The 23,736-nt window shown below is 38.5% G+C and overlaps 1 protein-coding gene across 1 annotated transcript in view; it reads left to right on the top strand.

Annotated features, from left to right (window-relative positions):
• The first annotated feature begins 17,316 nt into the window (after positions 1 to 17,316).
• Positions 17,317 to 23,736, top strand: part of LOC150085531 (gamma-aminobutyric acid receptor subunit alpha-6-like) — a 122,839-nt gene continuing 116,419 nt past the window's right edge. Inside the window, exon 1 of the mRNA XM_090374590.1 lies at positions 17,317 to 17,668. Coding sequence (XP_090230716.1) covers positions 17,526 to 17,668 — 143 coding nt within the window. The 5' untranslated portion in view covers positions 17,317 to 17,525. The remainder of the gene's footprint in view (positions 17,669 to 23,736) is intronic.

The following is a 23,736-nucleotide window of genomic DNA, read 5'->3' on the forward strand; positions in this document are numbered from 1 at the left end:
GAACTTATGGGAAAAATGAGTATGCAGCAGAGTAGATAAGGGGATGCGGATAAATTACCTCAGACAGTACTAACAACGGGCTGTCAGTTGTTAATGAAGGTATTCTATAGACTCGTGGTACTAAAAAATCCACTTTCCCAGCAGAGAAATTTCTTAACTCATATAAAATTGTTGGAGGGAGGGAGGCTGACGATTCAGAATTTGCCTCCCCAAAATATCCCACACACGTTCCCTTGTTTTCCAGTCTAAAGATCTGGTGAGCGCTTCATTCAGTTAATATACTCAGCCAGTCTGAAGTAATCCTTCTGTAGAGGTAGAACATTATTGTTCATCGGAATGGATTGAGGGTCTACTGCACCCTAAACCTTTGGACATATCTATAGTTCAAGAATTTTGTCTTTGTGCTTCACAGTAGTCACATGGCATTTCTCTCAAAAACGTGTAATCCTTAGATGAATTGCATATTTGCCTGCACAGAGACCACTCATGATTAGCGCAGTTAGTAGAATCGCTGTCCTCCCCACACCTGGTGGAAAAGATCTGAGTTCGGATACCGTCAATGATTCAAGGAATTTTTATGGGGTCTTTTCACAACGTAATTGAGTTAGTCAGTCTCAGGAGAGAGAGTAGCATGGTTTTGACCCCCGGAAACTTAAGTTTTTCGTCCAGCCAACAGAAAATGGACCACAGAACATAGATAATCCACAAAAGTGTGGATTATATCTGTTGCTGAAATTCATTTCATCAGAAGATAACAATCGAATGATGAAAAATTATATACAAAGTCCACTGATGTGAATTTTGTCGACCAGATGGATGGAAAAGGTTTATGTAAATCATGGAATATTTATTTTGATTATTAATTCCACTCTAAATGTCTGAAAACTTCGAAGCAAGAATATTTGCCAAATGATAACAGAATTGCTCTTTCTTGAATTTTTCCATCTTTATGCACCACACTACCAAAACATCGAGATATAAAGAACAGATTATCCATCCCGATATGCGAGTTCCTCCTACTGAATCGAAATGAAATAATCCTTTAACTCATAAATGCGTCGCCGCAGAGGCTTTATGTAGACCTACATAGCCTTGGAGCCAACGACGTTAATTTTTTATTATGTGCAAATATTCGATATCGGAGAATTCACAAGAAGTATGATTGCCCGTGTCGTGTAAAATTGTTCCCTGAAAAAACAGCAAATGTAACGTTTATGTCGATGGATTCTAGGTTAGCAGTTGTGCGTGTTGGGAGGTACTCAGTGGCTATTGATTGGAAAAGCTTCAATAACAATGCAAGATAGTGAAGGTAACTACAGACCGGATATTCTGACTTCAGTGGTAGGAAAAATCTTAGGAACAATGATTAAGAGTGTAATCCAGGGATATTTAGATAGATATAGCATTCTGAATATGAGGTTATGAAGTTTTCTGAACAGGGTAAACAGGCAGCCAGGAAAGCCCATTGTGTCATATCGATGATTTATCGAACGTTAACCTGCAGGGATAGGGAGGTCATAATCCCATTGTAAAAGACAACTGAAAGACCACATTTGGAATACTGTGTTCAAATATGAAGACCTCATCTGAAGAAAGGCATTGATCTTCTTGAAAGGGTCCAAAGGCGAGCAACTCGAATGTTGCGATCGGTAAAAGCACGAGCATATGAGGAAAGACTTCGATTATGTGGGCTACAGACCTTTGGCAACTAGGCACCTCAGAGATAATCTGATTGAGGTTTATGAGGCCTTGAAAGGGATTAGTAAAACGAATGAAATTTTCACTGTTATAAATAATTGCTGGAACAAGTTGCCCTCGCAGATATTTGAGGCTGACAGTTTGAACGAACAAATACAAAGGTCAACAGGATAGTTACCTATATGAGGAGGAAAGCATAATTTGTATTTTCTTATCTGCTTGTGGTTTTTTTTTTTTGTTAGTGCAGCACAAGCCTCTGGCTTCCTTGTACTATATTACTATACTGCTCAACAAAATTGAGAGAACAGGCAAAAAAACATGGTGTATTTCATGCAGCTTGCCGAGAAGCGGGACAAAATTTCGTACGGTGCTGTATCGTGGAATAATTATGAAGTGAAGAGACAGCGAGACACATTTTGGACAGTTATAAGGGACATTTATAGGGGTTGTATAAGAATTACCAAAATGGTCACATAACAGAAGTCAATAAAAGATTATCGAAAATATGTTCACATGACAGCAGTACAGTGTATGAACCCTCCAACAGCTAAATAGGTCCAACAGCGGTGAACCATGCTCGATATAAGGGTGTCTATAAGATTCTGTGGCAACAAATCCCATTCTTCCACCAACTTAGAACTTAGCCCGCTCACCAATATGCAGAGGAGTTGGCTGTCGGCGTGCAATGCGACGCCCAAGGGTGTCCGACCCCTGTTCGATCGGATGTAAGTCTGTGATCGTGCTGGCCACCGCAGTCGTTTGATATCTTCAGTTTCAAGATATTCCAACCACTTCAACTCTATGTGCAGTGGTTTTCTCGTGCATGAAAAGAAATTCAGATGGACACTAAGCAATGAAGCCAATGGTTTGTTCCCAATTACATTTTTTAGGGGTGGAAAAGAAAAGATTCTTTTCCACCTCTAAAAAAGTCGCACATAAGATTCAAGGATCTGTTCTCAGTAACATGCACAGTTTATAGTACACCTACCAAAAACATGAAGAGGGTTGCGGCCATTGATCATTATTCTGCCCCACGTGAGAACACGGCCTCCGCCATAAGTGTCCCTTTCTCTGATGTTGGAGGGATGGTACCGCATTCCTCGTCGTCTCCAGATGAAATGACGTCTAGAATATGTTTCTAGGCTAAAACGGTACTCATCAGAGAACAGAACTGCATCCCATTTTTCAGGGCTCCAAGTGACATGTTCATGACACCACGTTCGACGAGCTCTCCGGTGGTTTAAGGTAAATGGGAATAAACCACTGTCTTCATTGCTTAGAGTCCACTTGAATCGAGCCTTCTTAACACAGTCCTGTTGGAAATGCTTTCACCTGTGGCCGAAGTAACTTCAAGTGGCATTTCATAACAGGACATCGTACGGTTCCGTCTTGCTGTTAGAGCCAGATAGCGGGCTGTTCTGCTTTGACTTACCTCTCGGGGTAACTTGATCAACCATTTTTGTATTGGTGCCTGTCTCCTGAAACTGATCCATAGTGCCGAGATGACTGCATGACATGCGTGCGTACTTCTTTGGTAGCTTACATTAATATGTGTGTGTGTGTGTGTGTGTGTGTGTGTGTGTGTGTGTGTGTGTGTGTGTGTGTGTGTGTGTGTGTGTGTTACCCACCAAAGGGTTAACAGTGTTTTGGCGTCGACATGTTTCCTGGCACGTTACTGGTCCATTCACCATTCTTTGGATGGCTTTATCAACTTTAGGATATAATAAAGTGCTGGTGAGGCCAAATTTCTCGCCTATCGTTGATGGTATACCCACGAATGTTCCTGGATGATACCGCATCAACTAGGGCATTAATTGTAAACGTATGGTACGAAGAGCATTCCAAATATATTCTACGTATTCTTTAACCTCTAGAGAGGCCGGATTTGATTCCTGTTGGAGATCTTTGGAGTAATTTTAAAATAAAAAATAAATAAAAATTAGAGTGCAACTACAGTTGCCAATGAATATAGAAAACCTGAATATATATTCCTACACCAGGGATAGCTGTGCCCGCTTTGGTGACTGGTGCCAAGGAGAAGTGATACTGTGATTTTTGGTATCGAAGAATCACCTGACTATGAATTTCATTCTGTAATATTCTGGTAGGGCAGGGTAAAATATGACGAATATTTTTTAAGAAATTGTGATGAGCAGTGAGTGCATTTTTTTTAGGATCTAACGAAACAATGATGACATGTTCAAAATGAATCTCTTGCACCACTGGTGATGGATAATAAATAAAATTTTTCCAAACCTTCATAAGAACACACCTAACGTTATGAGTTTGCATCTAGGCTAAACTTAGATGCTATTTAAATGCAGTTAGGTTTCTACGAACTTCTGTAATGATTTATGTGTAATCTCGTAGTCATATTGCTATGATTAATTAACTTTTGTGGTCTGCCCATCGTTACATTTAGTGCGCTTTCGATGTTTTGATCGCGTGCTTCAATTTCTGTGTCAGTCATTGATTATAGTACAATTCGTAGACGGGTAAGAAGGAAATGAATTTCTTAGCTACTGGAATAAGACAAGTAACTGGGAGATTCTGTAGAAGTACCGAATTTTTATTAGTGGCCTAAATCCAAAATATTTTTCGAAATTTAGCTGTCACGTGAAATTGGGTTATCGATTACAAAAGATGAACGAAATTTTTATATCTTTAATATAATAATCAAAGTATTTTTAATTTATTTATGGATAATAAATTAATATACTTATTACTATATAATTATCTGCTAATCCATCGAATCCAAATAAATATTTAACAGAAAAATAATTAAATTAGACTAAGTGCAAATACCACTTTGCTCCTCCACAGTTGAAACAATACCATTGCGCTTTTCAGGTTTGCTGTCTGCAATCTTAAATGGTTCATATTGAGTTCGGGTTGACCAAGATCCCTTTAAGGTTGCAAACAGCTCGTATCTGTAAGTTAACAGTAGTAATACATTAATTGCAAGTTGACGAATATATGCGTGAACGGGTTTGTTTTTAATTCACCCAGAAGAAACCGAGATATTTTCGCCAAGCAACTTCACCAGAGAATAAATAATTCATCTATAGTGAGACGAAAGCCCAGAAATGTCTCTGCTTTCCCCAATCTAGACTGATTCAATCCCTCGTTTTTTGAATTTAGTGCATTAAGATCAGAGCCGGAAGCTAATGTTATACTTAGTCCTTCAGACTTTACTGAATTAGGTCCCAAAAGTGCTCAATTGGAGTTAAATCTTTCTTCTAAGGAAGCAGACGCTCCTAAAGTCCAAAGTTTCTCTTATTTCTGTGCATCCAGATTAGTCCAACTAGTGTGCAGTCAGCGCGAACCGGAGTTAGGGATGAGCACAACAAGCTGTGCCATAATGCTCCTAAGCAGCGTTGGTAAAGTTCCACTCCTCTTCTTCCGAGTAAAACGAAGTCACTTCGAAATTAGGACGAATTCCCCGCAGTAGTACGAGAAACAAACCTAGGCATAAGTACCCGTCGTGGATACGCTGAAGAAGGCAAAGCTACCACCACTCTAAAGAAAAATCGTTTTAATTGAATATCTTGCAACTCAAGGTACCATTAAACAATATTTTTGTAATGCATATTATAGCTGCACCCACAATGATGAATATACAGTATATTATATACTCTGATTTGTCTATTTATTAGTTAATTACGCTGAGCTGATAATTAGATAAATAACTTTCGTAGTACTATAATTATGACTTTCTAACCCCGTCCGAAAAACACGTACTGATTTCTTCGGGAATATTTTCGGTCCAATGGAGAAGTGTTATGACAATGAGATAACTCATGAAAATTCCTATAAGTTGTTCTCTCGGAATGATGTACGATGTTTGCTACAGTGCAATGCTTCCACACGCGAAAACTCTACATAGCGTGCAGTTGTCATGGAGATTTGTGTTGCGGAGAATACAAACACCAACACAGGCTCCTTCGGTTTGGACAGCTAAAATACAACTTCGAAATGTTGGATCCTTTTGACCTCCATAAGGACAGCTTCTTATAGATACAAGTGTCTCAAGTATGGATATCACTATTGAAATGTCGTAGCTGGGAAGACGTTGTGTACTTCACTGGAACTGATTTCTGTTAGGTATGACGTCTTTTTGTTTGAAAACTATTTTTGGATCACTAGGTCATCGAATAGAGAAACTACGAAGACTTGTGAGACTGTGATTATTCTTAGGATAAGAAGGTTGGTAATTAAAGTGTTTTTTTAGGAATTGGACTGAATATTATTCCTTTAGCGTGACGCTTCCAGTGGACAACAAGAAAATGCAGATAAAAATAGGAAAAGATCAAACTTGGCGTTGAAGAATCACCTTAATTTACATCCCCATACGATTCTTTGTTTGAATGTAATCATATGAATCAAAAGGCTAAGGAAAGTCCTCTCAGGTTCTCCTGCCATCTTTAATAAAACAAATAACATCTTTGTCATTTCTTTTCTCTACCGCCCATGTTGTTCTGAAAAATTCTAAGAAGCCTACGAAAAGATACCTCACATCCGTCTTATCCATCTCATCTCTTCATTTAGAGTAGAGCTTTCTCCTTCTATAACCTTCCCGTCTGCTACCGTTACAAGGAACCTGAATGAAATATTTTCATAAGAGAAATTTGAATGAAACCACGAATGACAAGGTTGAACCCATGAAATGGGAATTCTTATACTTCTGTGCAACTATATTATCGATATTTGCATATTGACAAATAATACTCTGTTATGTTTTTCTTTGTGTAGCATTGTGATACCGTTAAGGTTTGATAAGGTGTGTCTTCGACGTCACGACATATCTATCAAAAAATACCTTTCCTCTCGCATTGATTTCAACTTCGGAACTCCTCTGATGTGACAGCTCTAATTTCTACCACGGAAATTACAAAATTCCGTGTGCCTATCTTGAAGATGCTTTCGAGCGAGTGCGAAATTGAAGTTCATTTTTATACTCCAGCACAATCAAAGGTCAGAGGAGTTTACAATAAATCATGAATGCAATCGTTATCGTATTTAGCAGTCATGGGGAGTTGAACCATCCAATCAAAGAGTGTGTGCTACTGCACTCTCGCTCTTGATCACTCTAATAAGGGATATTGCAAGTCCGGTATGGTAGAATCGCAATATGTTTTCCTCATGCGATTGACGACCTTCGATTTCGCCTCTCCAAACAGGATACTTGTATAATGAGTGGTTGGCGTTTAGGCGTATCTGCGATTTAAGGAATGTTGCGCCATTGCCTATTGTGTCTGTACGAGTGTATGCATGTTCACGGGCCAATCTGTATGATGTGGAGTCTAAAAAACTGGAGGTGGGAACCCCACTACAATCACTCCATTTCATTTGGGGCTGTAGTTAACCAACCCCCTCTGCCTGAGATCGGCTAACTATAGCTCCGACTGAAGAAGAGTTTAGAAATTCCTGTAGTCTATGGCGAAACACCAACCAGAACTCTGTAAACGAGATTCAGTGGTATATGGCGAAACCACTATGCTGTCACGAAAGCGGATATAACCACAAACTTGAGACGGAGACCATATTCTAAGACGGAAACTGTTAAAGAGCTGCAGGGAGGACTCTAAGATGGTGAACTGGATATTGCAGATGAGGTGCCTTGAAGATGCCATCATCTGACGATGATGCATCATGTTACTGAAACAAACCTGTGAAGGAATGGTTTTCTGTGCACTCTGAAGACTTCATCCTCTTATTCCAATGACTCTTGATTCAGTGTCCTCAACTTGAACCTCAACGAACGTTGATGAGACAAAGTCGAATGGGCTGTCAAACACGTTGATTGGCCATCCACCTTTTACGGTCGCTATACAGCATGACATCAAATAGCATGGCGATCCATGCCTTCGAGTGAGTTTTGGCACCTTATAACATGCCATTAAGTGAGCAAGCAGCTCTACGAGCTCATGGACCTGACCTAATATTATGTAGGTGGTCGTATTTCGATGTCCCTTCCAGGCACTGTGTACTTATTGAAAACCACATCGTTCTGCTTTTTGACAACATTTTGAAAATAATATATTTATATATGAAAGGGAGAACAAATCTATATAGAACCACAATTGTGTTTGAGGATAGTGGAGTAGTAATAGAAATAACTTCATCATAGTACCCTAGGTCGTCTTAAAGGCCCCCCTTTCTTTCGAAAAGTTAAAATTGTTTACAATAATTATCCGTGGACTTGGCGCATCATGGCCTTAGTCACCCTTGCTCCATAAAAACTGAAATAAAACAAATACAATAATTGTCCGAGATGAGTAATATAGCTTCTGGTGTGCCCGTTTTGTTTGACTAAAAAATACTCCTAAAGACGAAGAAAATCATGATCCTTAATCGAGCTCAACTAACTTGGCAACAGTTATATTTCATGAGGGTTTTGTTCGTCTGAACAGGGATTGAATTTGGGTCTTCTTTTCAGCGCTGGACGAAAGCATGCCACTCCCAGCCGCTGTGCCAGCCACATGGACATCGGAAAATTTACTAAAAATTCAATTACACTTATACATATTTTCTAAGGATTTAGTGATGGTGTCAAGTTCTAAGGATGCTATTAATACTTCGACATCCTCAGCGCTTACTCCAGATAAACCCCTTTATTTTGGACCTCGGCAGAACTATTTCAAAAGCCAAATGCATTTCTTAATTAGCATTTGCCTATTTTTCAACAGTTTCAGAAACGCCAAAAAGAATCTGCACTTAAAAAGTGAACCTTCTTCCCCGTGAGAACGAAACCTTCTGACTGTTGGCATTTTCTTCAGGCGAGCTGCTTTCAAGTACTTGTCTCAAAGCGCAGAAACGCGTACTTTAATAATATGGTAATAAATTCTAAAATGATTAATGGAGATTATATCAAGTTCAGAAGGTGGGGAGAATATAACTTTCCAGACAAAGAAAAAAAAACGAAATTAAAATTAAAAAAATTAACTGCTAAACCAAAAATAAAAATATCCAAAATTACAGGAAACATTCCGTATAGCAGTCTAATATTCTAGGTGATGAAGGACATTTGTTTAATTCTTTCTTAAGTACTCTACTCTTAAATGTCAAAGCATAAATAGACTTAAAGAGAGTTTGCAGACGTCTGTTTAGTGCGTTCAGCTGTCTGAGAAGGCAATCTTCGTTTTAATTAGATGGCAGTAGATTCGATACGACTTTTAAGGGTGTTCTCCTTGGCTAATGTACGCCATTGTTTCGGTGAGTGTATAATCTATTTGCAGGTGATTAACACTTCTAGTAAGACACGGAACTGTTGTCTGGAATGTGCGTCTACCTCTCGTTAAATACAGCTGTTGACCCTGTTCCGGAGAAAATTAATGACCCGTTCCATAGCCAAATGCTACGAAGAGGAACCAAAAGTAAATTATTTAAGCGCTGTTACAGAAGCTGATTCTGTTAAAGGCTGATAAATTTGATCAATATAAAAAAACCTATTCGAAATCATTTTCAGCATAAATTCTTTAAAAAATAGATTGTATACAATCACACCTTTGTTTCGTCACGAAACCAATTAATCTGCAACGTTTGTGTTAAGTTAAATACATGCATCACGCATTTCCCACTTAATTAAAACCAATAATGAGACAAAGCAAAATAAATCTTCTCACAAATATTAAATAAATTGACATCAATTAATTATTCGAAATAAATACAACTGTTTACAGATTGATACGCATGCTTTTCTCGGGCCCTCGTGAGTAGCACAATTTGCGCAATCACCGTCCCCCCCACACCAGGTGGGAAAAGACATGAGTTCGAAACCCCTCAATGACACAAGAATTTTTATGGGCTTTTTTCGCAATGTGGCTGAATTTGTCAGTCTTGGTGAGGGTGCTATGGTTTTTTGTCCGACAAACAGCAAATTGACCACAGAACACGTAATTTACAGTCTTCCTCGAAGACTGTAATTTACGTGTTTTTTAATTTACAGATTGGCAATTGTAGAAGTGGACACTCATCCATGAAGGAAACAAAGTATCAACATCCTGTTCACTTCTGTATAGAAATTTCTCTGTTCCTATATAAAAGCGCAGCACATCAGCAACGGTTCGCAATGGCTGTCTTGTATTTCCTTGTAGAACCTCAGACTTCGAAGAATAATTCGCAGGGGGGGCGGTTCGCTGGTGAACAAAAAAAATGAAATCTTGACAACAACAATCCATTTTACTGCCCATTTCGGAACATTTTCCCTTGAGCTTCAGTTATCCTATCTGAAGGGTGTGGAGTTTCATCCCTTAAGTTACTCCGAGTCCCCTTCCCCAGCAAACAAACTGGACTTGAACACACTATCTACGGCTGACATCGGGAAACCCTGATTTAGTCTGCATAATTCCAGGGAGTTAAAGAGCAGCCTTCTTGCAGAAGACTCACAATGAATGAGCCCATTATGCAACATCATTTTTTTTGTTCATGAAATGACAACCTAACACCGTTCCACAGAAGTAAATATCAACAATTTTGATATCTCTTAATTTGTAAGTCAAAATAGAGCCCTTCCAGGTCATTTATTGAATATCTAGTAATGGTATAAGCTTAGAGCAGGTTACTATCATTACTTACAGCCAGTTTCAAAACTTTATTTGCTTATATTCGTATTTAAAAGTACTATTTACATCTTTTGGGAGCTGTCACCATGTAAGCTTTTACCATCACCGGGTTTTAAAATTCTGCACCAAAGTGCCTGGCCTCTACTGATGAGGTATTAACAAGTACCGAGGCGGCCATTATGGTTAAGAAGGTTGCTTACAGTCCTCATTGTACATGGATTTGGCTATACATTTATCGCTCACCTACTGGCCAGAGGTTTACTGAGGAGCTACAAACCGTTTTATATCCCCAAGCAAAATATATGGGGATGATAATACAATTTATATTGGACGTAATTAAAATATCATCTGAATATTTAGTGAAAGTGAATATTTAGACATATTTAGTGAAATAATTATGAAAAGCCGTCGATAGTATGTCCCCATTTAAGAAGGAGACCGCACCTAAAGAAGGTGCGGTCTCCATACTTGAACGCAGTATTCAAAGTATGGTCTAACAGTAGCCTTATATAATGGGATTATGACGCCCATATCTCAACTAGCGATTGTTCGATAAATCATCGATAGGACACCATGGGCCCTTCTTGCAACCAGGGATATTCAGGAATATTCATTTGTTGTTGTGGCATACCCAGCAAATAATAGAAACGCTGAAAAGATGAGACTTAATGAACATCTAACAGACACCGGCAAGAAAGATGGCAGACATCAACTAAAGGCGCTGTCACCAAAAGATTCCTCCCTGATGTCAGGGCCTTCTACCCCCTCACACCTGTCTGGTTTTCACCAGGACTCTATGCTACCTACCTCCTCACTGGACATGGCTCCTTCCAGAAAAAACTACACGACTTCAGAATTTCAGACTCACCCCGCTGCCACTGTGGAGAGGATCAGACGTGGGAGCACCTTGCCCACAGCTGTGAAATCTACGAGGACTTCAGGAGGATCCTAATAACAAAACTACGCTTCAACTACCAAAATCAAGAACACCTCACCCTACAGAATGAAGAAACTTACCGAGCTCTGACTCAATTTGCAATGGACTTATTTACCAGGCAGAAAGCACTACCACCACCTTAGTATCCGAATCAATAGGTCATAACAACCATGACTGCCAATTGTTGTTATTCATCATTGAGCCATGAATGCTAATGCCTTGGACCAACTTGCACAAGACTTGACCAGCAGTGCAATCAAAGACAGGGTCCACACATACTTTGACAAATTCCTCATCATTGATTCCTGGACAAACTTTTCTCGACCAGACGTGACACATCTCATCAAGAAGAGGCCTAGCATCGATCCCTGGACTTGACCATTAATCTTGGACTCCCGGTTTTGACCACCCCCACTGTTCGTTCTGATGGACTACTGGACCAGCCTTCAGTCTGGATGCGACAAAGACTCACCAAATGGAGTCCCAATGACGGCACCTGAACTAGACCTTACTGAACATGACCCATCCACCATAGCAGCACTCACACTGCTGGATTTCCAGCAAGTTGTCGGCTCCAACTGACTGGCCGTGCTAGCTGTACCTACCCTGAACTTGCGGGGTATATCTCTCTCATTTTTTTTTTTTTTTTTTTTTTTTTCCGGCTTTCTTCTGTTTCCTGCCATCCGTTCTTTACTCCCCCCCCCCCTATTTTTCTCTTACAGAATGATTTTTTTTTTTTTTTTTTTTATTTATTATTATTATTTTTTATTTTTATTTATTTATTTTTTTTTTGTGGGGAGGTGGTTTTCGTCCACCCGCCACCCCACTCTTCTCTCTGGTGAGGCGTTGGGCATGCCACACTGTCATCAGGGGCCATCTTCCCTATTGGCCCCTTTCTTCTGTTTCCTACCCTCCAGTCTTTTTGCCTTCCTCCCTTACTTTTCTCTTGCACAACGTTTTTTTTTTTTTTTTTTTTAGTTTATATATATATATATATTTGTGTGTGGGTGTGTGTGTATATATATTTTTATATACACACACACTCATGCCCCCACAGGTCTAAATCTAAAAACATCAAAATTACTGCCCGACCTATTTGGCCCTAGAACAAGTTATCAGCGAACAACCCTACGCTCTGTTAAAATTACAACCGTTGCTCAAGAAACAGCGATCATCTCATTCTTAAATCTGGTCCTAGCCACTGAAATCCCAGGAAAGTAGGTGGCAGGACCCGCCAGAGTACTCTAGCTACAGTGGTACACCCGGTCAGCCTCCCCGTGGCATGGTGTGGTAACGTCGGGTCCCACTAGGGGCTCGGCGGCTAATAGACCGGAGGAACAAAGGGCACAACACAATATACAGCACATGACCCCCACACACTTCAAATCTCTGGCCCCGATACAATGTACACCCGCGGAGATGGGAGAAATCCCAGGAGCCGTTAGACACTAACATACCTTATACCTTATACCTTATCTCAGGGTTTCCCCCATTAGCCGCTATTGTACTTCTTGTGTTGAGGCTCACGCCAAAACCTGCCATTTGTATGTAGTATGTTGGTTGTGTAAATGTTATGATGTGTTATGTAGTCGGCCAGTATCTGGCTCTTAGCAGGTGGGAAGCGGCAACACCTGGTCACAGCGTCCCATCCCCGCCACGTGGAGGCGGCCAGGATCTACTACCTTCATGTTAGTCTCTACTGGAACAAAGTAATCCCTTAATCATCTGTAATGAACGATTTTTGTATCAAGTGACTGTAGATGTGTTTATTCTTATGTATTTATTGACTCATGTATTTTTTGATTTTCACTGTTGCCGTCTAATTTGTTGTACAATGTTAGCATTAGGCACCCTCCTAGATAATGTCTGCACAGGGATGTTAGATAAATAAACTGATAATAAAAATAATATCAGAACTCTTCAACAGACCAGGAGGAGGTTCAGTAGTTGTAGCAATCCTTAATTCCAATGTTAGATAATAAGTATCCAATGGCATGGCACAGCTGAAGCACTAAAGTCAAACTACGTACACTAATTACAATTTCTAACACCAGTAGGCTGTCATTCCAATCAATAAGAATTTAACTTCCATCACGATGTATCACCTAATGTTCGTGAGACAAAATGCAGGAAGTAGCAGTTGAAGCTTTTATGCTACTTGTCAGCAAAGAGAATGTCAGTCCTTGTTCAAGTCTTTCTCTTGGTCCAGATTCAGGCTACCTCAGGGCAGCAGCTCTCGATGATTCCTCTCGTTATTTAAGTGCTCGTGTTGCAAATAAGCTAAAAGCTTCAAATGCATCTTCTGATTGGATCAGCAAAGGTATTTTCTCCCTGTCATAGGAACCAGTAATGAGTTCTAGTTCATTCCATAATTCGGTATAATAGTGACACTCCAAAAGAAAATGATCTACGTCCTCTTCACCTCCACAGAGACAAAGAGGGGAGAAGACAGTCCTGGCAACCAGTCTACAATGCTCAGAGAACTTCATATCTGACCGTATCATAATATCCAAGTCCCTTTCCTCCACTACCAGATTTAGTTCAATTCCGCCAAGTGTATAAGTTATTCTGGGGTTACTGTTTCCCAGGCAATACCTTACACTTCGCTGGATCAAAGCATAACTGCCATTTTCTGACCATCCCTGAAGTCTATTCATTCTTAAAGAAGCTCTGCTTGGCGGCAATCATTAACTACTCTACCAATCTTTACATTATCTGCAAATTTAGACATCACGTCCTCTATCCCTTCATCGATGTCATTTATGAAAATCAAAACCAACAGTGGTCCTAATACTGATCCTTGGGGAACCCACTTCTTACATCAACCCAATCTGATGAACAACCATTTATCACAACCCTCTGCCTCCTGCTGTGAAGCCATCCAGCTATCTATCTAAGGATGTTCCCTGTGATTCCAACCTGTTCCAGCTTATAAAGTAACCGCTCATGTGGGACTGAGTCAAATTCTTTGCTGAAGTCCAAATAAACAATATCGATGATCAATATCGAGTTCCTAAGCTAGCTTGTATTAACAACTGGTATGAGAGGAATCTTTGAGCCGCATTTTTCTGTGGCCTCAATACTAAAATTGGGATCCACTAATGGCAAGTTTCCCAGAAAGATTGGGTGTCTATTATTCCTAATATCATCTAGTTGTGGTGTTTTGTCTTGTTTGGTGAATTCCATTATTGAGTGGAATAATGTTGTGGTTTTCTATCAGATGTGTTTGTAGCATATCTATAGTAGATATTCTACAACCATACTCAAAATTTATTAAGTTCTGTTGATTAAGTTCTGTTAGTTGTGGCAGCAGAAGCCCAGATTTCTGATGTATGTAATGACACTGGATGAGAAATACGATACACATATTATTTGTGGTTTTTATATCCTTGTTATGAAGTATATTTTGTTTTCATTCCATTGCAATTTTAGACATCTTGATAGGTAGGGACTGAATGGTCTGCTTGAAACAACTTTTCATCAAAGATGATTATGGAATCTGATTTCCAATGAGATGTGCGTTGGATTTGGTTTTAGTCAAAATGCGATATGGGCTGACTCATTAGAATTAACTGCCAATGCAAATTTTTGAAAGTATATTTCCAGTTGTTGCATTAGTTCTTGGACCAAAGTCGTGACTCTGCTGGAATCCTCATTTTGATGTATGGTCATATTCCATTTTTTTCCATTTATTTGTACACACAATTATTACATTTATATACAAAACTTACAAAATATATATATACAATTTTATACACATTAACATTCTCATTATACATATATAAAATACTATATTATGTATGACCCCCCCCACCGGTGCATTGCATACGTGTATCCCAGAACTAGGTGGCTCCTAGGCAAAAGCCCTCCATCTGTACAACCGTAGAACCTCTACGAATTTGGCCTAAAAACATGTATTATACCACCGCCAATACAAGGCAGCTGCTACCTGGTACCCTTCTCTAGGCCCGGATTTACATTATCTTTTTTATGCCGAATGCAGAAGTCTTGCACCCACCGGAGGAAGTGCAACACCGCCATGGTTATTAATGTATTACTTACAGCCAAGTTAAAGTTTTATTTTCTCATACTTTGTAAGTTAAAGAAGTGATGTGCTAACGCCCCACGATCTTAGTTGCCTCAGATAAATTCCAAAAACGGGAAACAAGTTTAAAAAATAACAACGAGGATTATGGTATCATTTATTGCATTTCACTTCATAGTGAAATGCAATAAATGATACCATAACGTAATATTCTTCACTTGTATTTTATTGTTTCCAAACATAAGAGTAAAACGTCGGCGACCACCCTTCTAATCTCCCAAACAGAACTTGACGGAAATCGAGGTTAAATATTCCCAATCCTTCCGTTAATGATCATGCATGATAGTGGGACATCATACAAAATACTGTTCAAGAGAATTCTTCAAGCGTACCACTGCAGACGAGTTGCTTTCGATTTCAACAGCAATAATCATCAGACCCATCTCTCAATTCGGTCACCAACAAAGACGCCACTATTATGACCACGTTTAACAGTCTCTCCCTTATCTCTTTAAACTTATACTCCGCAAAATGACCCTCCTCTTTGAATAAACCAGTTCCATCAGGCTTCCATGGACAAAGAAATGAACTTTGCGTGGGTAATTTCTCACGTCTCGTAATTTTACATCTAAATCATCTTAAAGTAAGTGTTAATTATATTTTGGTAAGATAGTGTATATTAAAACGCCATTTGAGTAGCCACAGTGAAGTTTTAAGCATAATAAAATCGAAATGATACGAGCAAAGATATTTAATGATTTTTCTGCATCAAAACGATTCTTTGATTTGCTGACAAATTGTATTGGGATGAGCATTCATTACAAACGAGCATCTGTTTTTAATTAAATTAATTTTTAACTTGTGTTAAAACATTCTAATAGACGACAAATTTTTGCTGTTTACCTAAAGAATACCCGTGTATTTCCTTCTCTAACTCAAGATGCCTACAGCCAATAACTCTGACGTCATTAATTGGCAATCACGTCACAATCTATGAGAAAGATTACTTTCTGGCTAAAATGTTCTCATTTCCTATTAAATATGTTTCCGATTCCACATCAGCCACTATCGTTATGTAGCCTTAGATCACGCATTTAATAGGCCGCACTTTCGGGGGGCTCTAACAGCGTCTTCTCTTCGAGGCCACTTAAGAAACTACGCTCTAAATCTTCTAGTGGTAAGCAAAGAAAGAAACTGGATCCTTCCTTTAAAATACACCAATAATAAAACCCTTACAAGCACTTTCAAGTCATTAGAACAACACGTATCCATATAGAAAGAGAAATTTCAAATTACTGAAGGCCCTGTTATCAAAGAGGCCCATTTGAACTTCAGCCAAATTGGTCCTCCTTGATTTCATTCATTTAAATAAGAAATTTAACCTCCTCTCCATAGAGTTCATTTAATAAATGTTTCGCCAGGCTTTACAGAACCTTTTTTTTTTTTTTCTTTTAATCTCCAAATCTTTCGTCGCTTTCAGCACATGTTCTCGTTCGGAGGAAGTGGGGGGAGGGACTTGTTTAACAGTAATTCGAATGACTGCAAATATCCTCCAGGTGTGTAAAGGTGTACATGTTATACATGAAAACGAACGTGGCTTTGGTTCCAAAAAAAGTGTTCTTTTGCGCAATAAGAAAAATGAGTGGACATATTGAGCCTTTAGATATCACCAGATAGACGTCGGTGGGTGTGGTTTTATCTCGTGTAACACGGAAGAATAGACTTCAGTATATTTTTATCTTTCTCTACGATTCTATAGTCGAATAAAAAAAAAGAAAAAAAAACCATCATAATGCGCCGTACTCTCGGTCTTACTATACTATTATTAGATGCAGCCACATGCCTCGAGGTGGCGCTGCAAGCCCTCCTGTTTCTCTCGCAGCGTGTTCGATGAGGAGAAAACACGCGGCGGGGCCTGCAGAGAGAGTAACCTGCGTAGCATTAAGAGTTGTCGGTGGAGAATGTGGGGTATTTCCGCGGCGGCGAATATATGCGTCGTCGTGGCATAAAAAACAATGTGTAAGCACGAGCGGCCCCCTCCCCCTGTGATCCGAACCGAAGGGTTAGGAGGTTAGACGACCGTGAGAAATTAATGCACAAAGGTTGACTGTGATCGTTCGCAATGGTGTGCCTTAGAGACCCGTCATCCGGAGCCTTCTGCGATGGGCCAAATCAAAAAAATCCTTCTGCACCCGAGTGTTGGTGACAATAGTGTGTGATACTGGAGATCATCCAATAAACACGTGTTCTATTATCTCTTCTAGCTGTACCATGTGTTGCCATGGAAGCGCACGAGCAGTTTCGAAAGTGTCGTAAAGTGATTTCAGAACCGTCCTATGTTGTGGTAGCGAACTGTGCGAAAAGGTGGTGGGATAATTGCAGGTGGATCCCTTTCGTAGGTCTAATCTTATGGATCTTTGGCAGGTGAGTTTGTACGTGAAATTTCCGCTTTCCACAACGAAATCGCTGCTTGACACCTTTTTGCGAAGACTTGAGTTTCGTTAGCAGTATCCACTCTTCTTTACTGTGACGTGCGATATACGTGTCTCAACTTGTACGTAAATGACCTGCGATAGAACTAATCTGAAAACAACCGTGGACTCAATATTTAGAGAATCGATTTCAAACAATTTCGTTTGAAATCGATTTTGAAATTTAAAATTGAAACGAATTAATATAGTAATTTAAGGGCCTCTAACCCAAGGCCCTGCTTACTGAGTTTGCTGAAATCAACCATTGCACTTCTGAACAAGACGAACTTTCTGCAATCTCCAATGTTTTCACCATTAACTCTTAAGTTGAGTGATTTCCTTGGTTAATCTCCGTTAGATCAACATTACTTTCTAGCGCACAACTGCTACTTTTAATTCTATTTCTCCCTTAAGTATTGAAGAGATGAGACAGGAAATATTAAATGACATTCGACATCATAAAACTTTGTCCAATATTCAACAAATTACGTGACTTTTCAACAATGCCAGAAAAAATAAAGTATCCCATATTGAAAAAAAAAACAAAACAAATTACTCCTCCATTCATGTTTGTTTGTTGTAAGGTTTTAGGCTAATCAACGACTTTTAGCCGATACTACACCGAATATATAATCTCTTAAATTGCGTGTTCTGTGGTCGATTTGCTGTTTGCAGGATGAAAAACCTGTGTTCCATGGAGAAAAAACCATGATACCCTCGCCTGAGATCGACCAACTCATCCAGGTCGTGTAAAAAGGCCCATAAAAGTTCGTCACGTCATCGACGTGATTCGAACTCAGGTTTTTTCACCCAGTGTGAGGAGGACGGCGATTCTACCAATTATGCCACCCGCGAGGGCCCTCCATTCATTTCTGCATTGCTAACTCCTCTAAACCTTCCATCAAGCGATACCCTTTAAGAACAGCAGGATCTACCACCACTGTTTCCGAATAATCAATCCTTAATGTTGAATTAATTTGGTACCACATTAGTAAATAATCATTATCTACTGAGAAGCCCATTGTTCTGTGACATTCATTAAATCAATCTCAATTGCTTATGTAAATAAATAAATGAAATTCTGCAAGGTTGACAGATATATTCACGAATAAGACAACTAAAAGCAGTTTACGTATGGGTTTTACAACTCGTATCTACCTGTGATAGATACGAGTTATTCAAATTCCTGGTCTTTGATTAAATTTTAAAATTGAACGATTTTATTTATTATCGAGTTTTCTTGTCATCTTGAATGTCTTTTATGCATTTCTTATGAGTTAATTTTAATCCTCCTAGGATTTTAAAACTTTATTGCAATTATATTCGTTATTGATCTAAATGGTTTAACGTTCTTCGCATGTAATATCAGAACATGAACCCTGCTAGCCCTTGGTAATTTTAATCATATATTACATTAAAACGCTTCCTGAAACGAGACAATCTATTATAACTTTTACAGCCAAAATTCAAAGTAATCCTAACCTGTTCCTCACAATTACTGAAGTCAATAAATTTGGTAAATTTTCATGCAACCTTTGGCTTTGTATAAGTTAAATAACTATATTTTTTCTTACCATTTAAGTTTACAATTTTAACAAACATATTGTGGTATTAGCGCCATATTTAATTATCAAATCTCGTGACAAAAACGTTCAGTATGATACGCAGATAATCAATTCAGATTATGGTTTGTAATCATTTCCATAGAAAATTTTAAGAACGATTTAAAATTCATAATTATTAAAGTTGTGTATGCATTAAACAGAAGATTAAAAAATGTTTTTTCTTAAGTTATAAAATAAGAAACATTTTTACTTTTTGAAATATAAGAATGCATAAATCGATTTTTATACAGTATTAGCAAAAATTTTAAAAAATACGCATTATGGAAAATCTGTAGACACAAAATAAGACACTGTGGAAAAATAACTTAATAAAATCTACAAAACTCGATAAAAGACATTAACGATTTGAATGCAATGTTCTCATTGATTTGATTCTTCCAGCATTAACAAGTGAAGAGACTTTCATTTTGTGACTGGGTGAGTATTAAGGTACAGAACATAAATACAAGGCCTTCTACAAACTCCTGTAAGTCTCTGAAGGACAAATTATCTGTATGACATGGTTGAGACATTCGAATCAGTCTAGAAACTTTATTTTTAAATTTTGGGTCTACAGATTTTTCCACAAGCAATCATTTGCCATTTTCTCCAAAACGTATTCTTTCTAGTAAAATTTGTAGCTATCAACACTGGATTAATTCGCACATTTTATATAATAACTACCATTATTCAAGGGTTACATGGGTTTCCTCAATTAATGTGGGGTTTTGCATCGCGTGAAAGAAGCTAACCGACCGTAGTATATCCACGAGCCCTTCGTGACGTATAATGGTGTCATCAGTTGTTTACAGCAATCTAGTTTCGAATTCTTTCTCTGACTGGAGGAATTTCTAAAGGCCTCTTCAATCTGGGCTGTATTAGCCGATTCCAGGCGGAGGGAGTAGGGCTTCTTCGAGAGTTATTCTTGGTTTATCAGTCCACACAACATGAAAATCGGCTCTTGAGCACACCAACACTTCAACATTCAAAATCCACAGTGGCGCAATATAGTTCTAAGTCGCTAATGCACCTAAAACTCAACAACATACTTGTGATTTAAAGATACGGTACCGTGACGTCTGGTGGCCTTAGTTTCGTAGTCGTAAATTCTAAGTAACTCATCATAGTACCTGCCTCGACATTTATGCTAAATTCCTGGACAATTACTGAAGTTGTTTATAAAGGGTTACCCACTTATCGTGCAACCCACTTATTTCTGCTATGCCAAGAGGCTTCCCAACTGTTCTCTACCAAATATGAGCACCATCCATCATACTCTACAAAGTTTTTGCCAAACAAGTAAAGTGAATGGCGGTAATCATTATCGCAAGACAACGATTTTCACAGAAGGCAAAGTGCAGAAAGCTTAAGGAGCACTTTTCAGATCTACGGGGGTGCAGCTAAGAATATACCTTACGAAAACATACCATATACTCTGGATAAACTGAAACAAAACATTGTGAACTGCATACTCGCTATTGATGAGCATATTTATCGTAGATTAGCATCAATAGCGGGTATGCAGTTCACAATTGTTTGCTTCAGTTCATTCAGAGTATATGGTGTGTTTGCGTAAGGTATATTCTTAGCTGCCCTCCTCAGATCTGAAAAGTAATCCGTAACCTTCCTGCACTTTTCCCTCTGAGAAAATCGTTGTGTTATATTAAAAATTAAAAAAAAACCCACAAAATTCGTTCGCTGTTTATTTTAAAAACCAAAATAAGTGTGATTTTTTAGTACAAGGTCATTCAGTTAAAATGCGATTCAATCTGCAGCACATTTTTTTTTTTTTTTTTTTTGGTGGAGAAAAACCAAAGAAGGAGGGAGTCGTGTGATTCAGTGCTTCAGCTGCAGTATACGCTATTTCGACAGCCTATGCGATATATATAAAAAAATAAATAATAATTACTGGGTTTTCATTGGTTCTAATTAAATTTAAGAAGGCCCAAATATAAAATTTTATGAAAATCCAGCTACTGGGAGTCGTGTTATTACATGTGGACGGACAAACAAAGAAATAATAATTGTCGGATTTCTATTGGTCCAATTTTAATAAAATTAAAATAGCTCTACAAATCTTTCTAAAATATCCATATATAAAATTTCATTAAAATCGATTCACTTGGCATGGAGTTATTAGGTGAGGATGAAAAAGACGAATAATTATTGCCTGATTTCAATTGGTCTCACTTTTTTATAAAATTTGGTATGGCTCGACAAATGTTTTCAAAAGACCCAAATATAAAATTTCATAAAAATTTGTCCACTGATATTTGAGTTGTTACATGCAGACGGACGGATGGCCATGGTGAAGACAACCGAAAATTTACTGGACCCTTGTACAAGGGATAGGTTGTGTGCTGAAAACTCGGATGAAGAGAATAGGAAGTAAATGAACGTTACTATTTTTATGGAGGTTGTTAAAGTCCACGCTGTGTGATGGAAGTTTGGGAAACCACAATAAATCCAAAGAAGTTATGAAGAAGTTGTTGAATTCTTCACTGCTTTAAAGACATGATCATTGAGGTTTGGGTTGAGAAGAAACTTCAAATAAAAAAAATAAAAAAAAAACACACTGCCATTCTCAATTTTCGGACTCTGTCAGTAAGATGCTCCCTCCATTTATTTTCCAGTGTTTAATTTTTAAAAACAAATATTACTAACCCACCACTGGTTTTTAACTGATTCTTTTAAAAAGTATAATCGGGTTTGCAAAAATTGAACGTCGTTTATGTGAGTAAACTGGTCAGTATTCATTAATGGTTTAACTGCAAATTCATTATGCAGACTTTTATTCTTCCTCATTTATTTCTTCTACTCTTCGTCTCTTAAACAACCTTTTTCCATATGTTTCCAGGTTCGAATCTTGCCAACAGCGCGAGAAATTTCTATGGATTATTGTTATAACATGGTTGAGTTAATCAGTCTCGGATAAGGGTTGCACGATTTTTCTTCCCGAAATTCTGGGTTTTCGTCCAGAAAAACTGACCACAGATTGCACGCAATTTAAAAACACAATATATTGCCGCTTCAAATCCTTAGTTGCTTTTGCGCTTAACACACATACAACCATATGTGTTCTCTGAAAAGTTAAATCTCAGAAATTTAAGGCCTGTGCGAATAAGTTCTTAATGTTGTCTCACTTCCCCTTTTGTACCTTGGTAATTCAATCGTAAAAAACCTTAACTTCACAGGGAAATCAGCCCTTTAGACTTGAATGTTCACAACTGGAACTACTTCTCTAGACCCATTATTTCGCATTTGCAGCTAAACGTTTGATGTGTTCTAGAAAAAATATTAAGAATGGTTCAAGTTTTGAATTGACTTCAAAATTCGTTGCTCACTGGTGATGCTGATTCAATAAATTTGAAATTGCAATTTATTTAAATCAGATTTAGATGTACACCCTACCCCAGAATGGCGTACAAGCCAGGGAGTTTCTTTTCAATTCACAAGGAGAGTTACATTTACGAAATTATCTAAGTTAAACAGACAAAGAAATTAACAATATTACATACACGAATATTACGAACACATAACTATCAAACATGTACATGTTTGTTAGAAAGAACCTTTCTTTTGCCCAATGTCAACCTGGTAGTTGTTTGGCAAGAGGGTGTATATATGATGGACGATTCGGTCCAGTAGGCCTTTTCTTCACCAAATCGGTCACAGTCTGTGTGCAGGGTGAGGGGTCTATAGTGTTGCATGGGAACATCCGGTCTAAAGATTTTATCCTGTTCCTAGGTGGCTGGATTGCAGTCTGTCTATGGCGATGGGATCTGCTGGAAACAATACTTGGGATTTCTATTTTTTTGGTGATCAGTTTTGAGAGGGTGGAAATATTCATTTTGATTAATTTGAGTTGCCAGGGACCCAATCCAGGTTTGCCTGAAGGATACTTCTATAGGTGGTAAACCGCTTTCCCAGATAACTGTTTAGCCACCTCAAAACCCAGTATTCGTGAACCTCCTGAGATAATTAGGAGGCGCGGAAGTCCATACGGGGGAAACACATCTCCACCTAGTGTGTTAAGAGGTTAGAACTTCGTATCCCTGTTAGTTCCTGTTTAACACGTCACAGTGCCCCAAGGGTTTCCTTTCTTGCCTCTGCGAGGTGAGTTTATCATCCTAGATCTTTGTGTTGTTGCACTCTCTGAACAGGATGCCCATATAAGGCAACATAATTCTTGAGGCACTTAAGGGTATGGTTAGACTATAAAAGTATTTAAGGGCAAAGGCCTCGTGCTACGAGGTAGAATGACTAATAAAAATGTTAAAATGATGCATTTGCACTAACCTACATATGGGTATGGTTAACTAAGCTTGCAATTATCCCGCCATTGACCCTACTAATAACCATCCACCATTCCAAAATCTTCTAGTCGTCTACGTGACATTCTACAGAAAGATAAAAA

This window comes from Mastigoproctus giganteus, chromosome 5, assembly GCF_048544385.1.
Source record: "Mastigoproctus giganteus isolate SK-2022 chromosome 5, ASM4854438v1, whole genome shotgun sequence".
NCBI classification, from domain to species: domain Eukaryota; kingdom Metazoa; phylum Arthropoda; class Arachnida; order Uropygi; family Thelyphonidae; genus Mastigoproctus; species Mastigoproctus giganteus.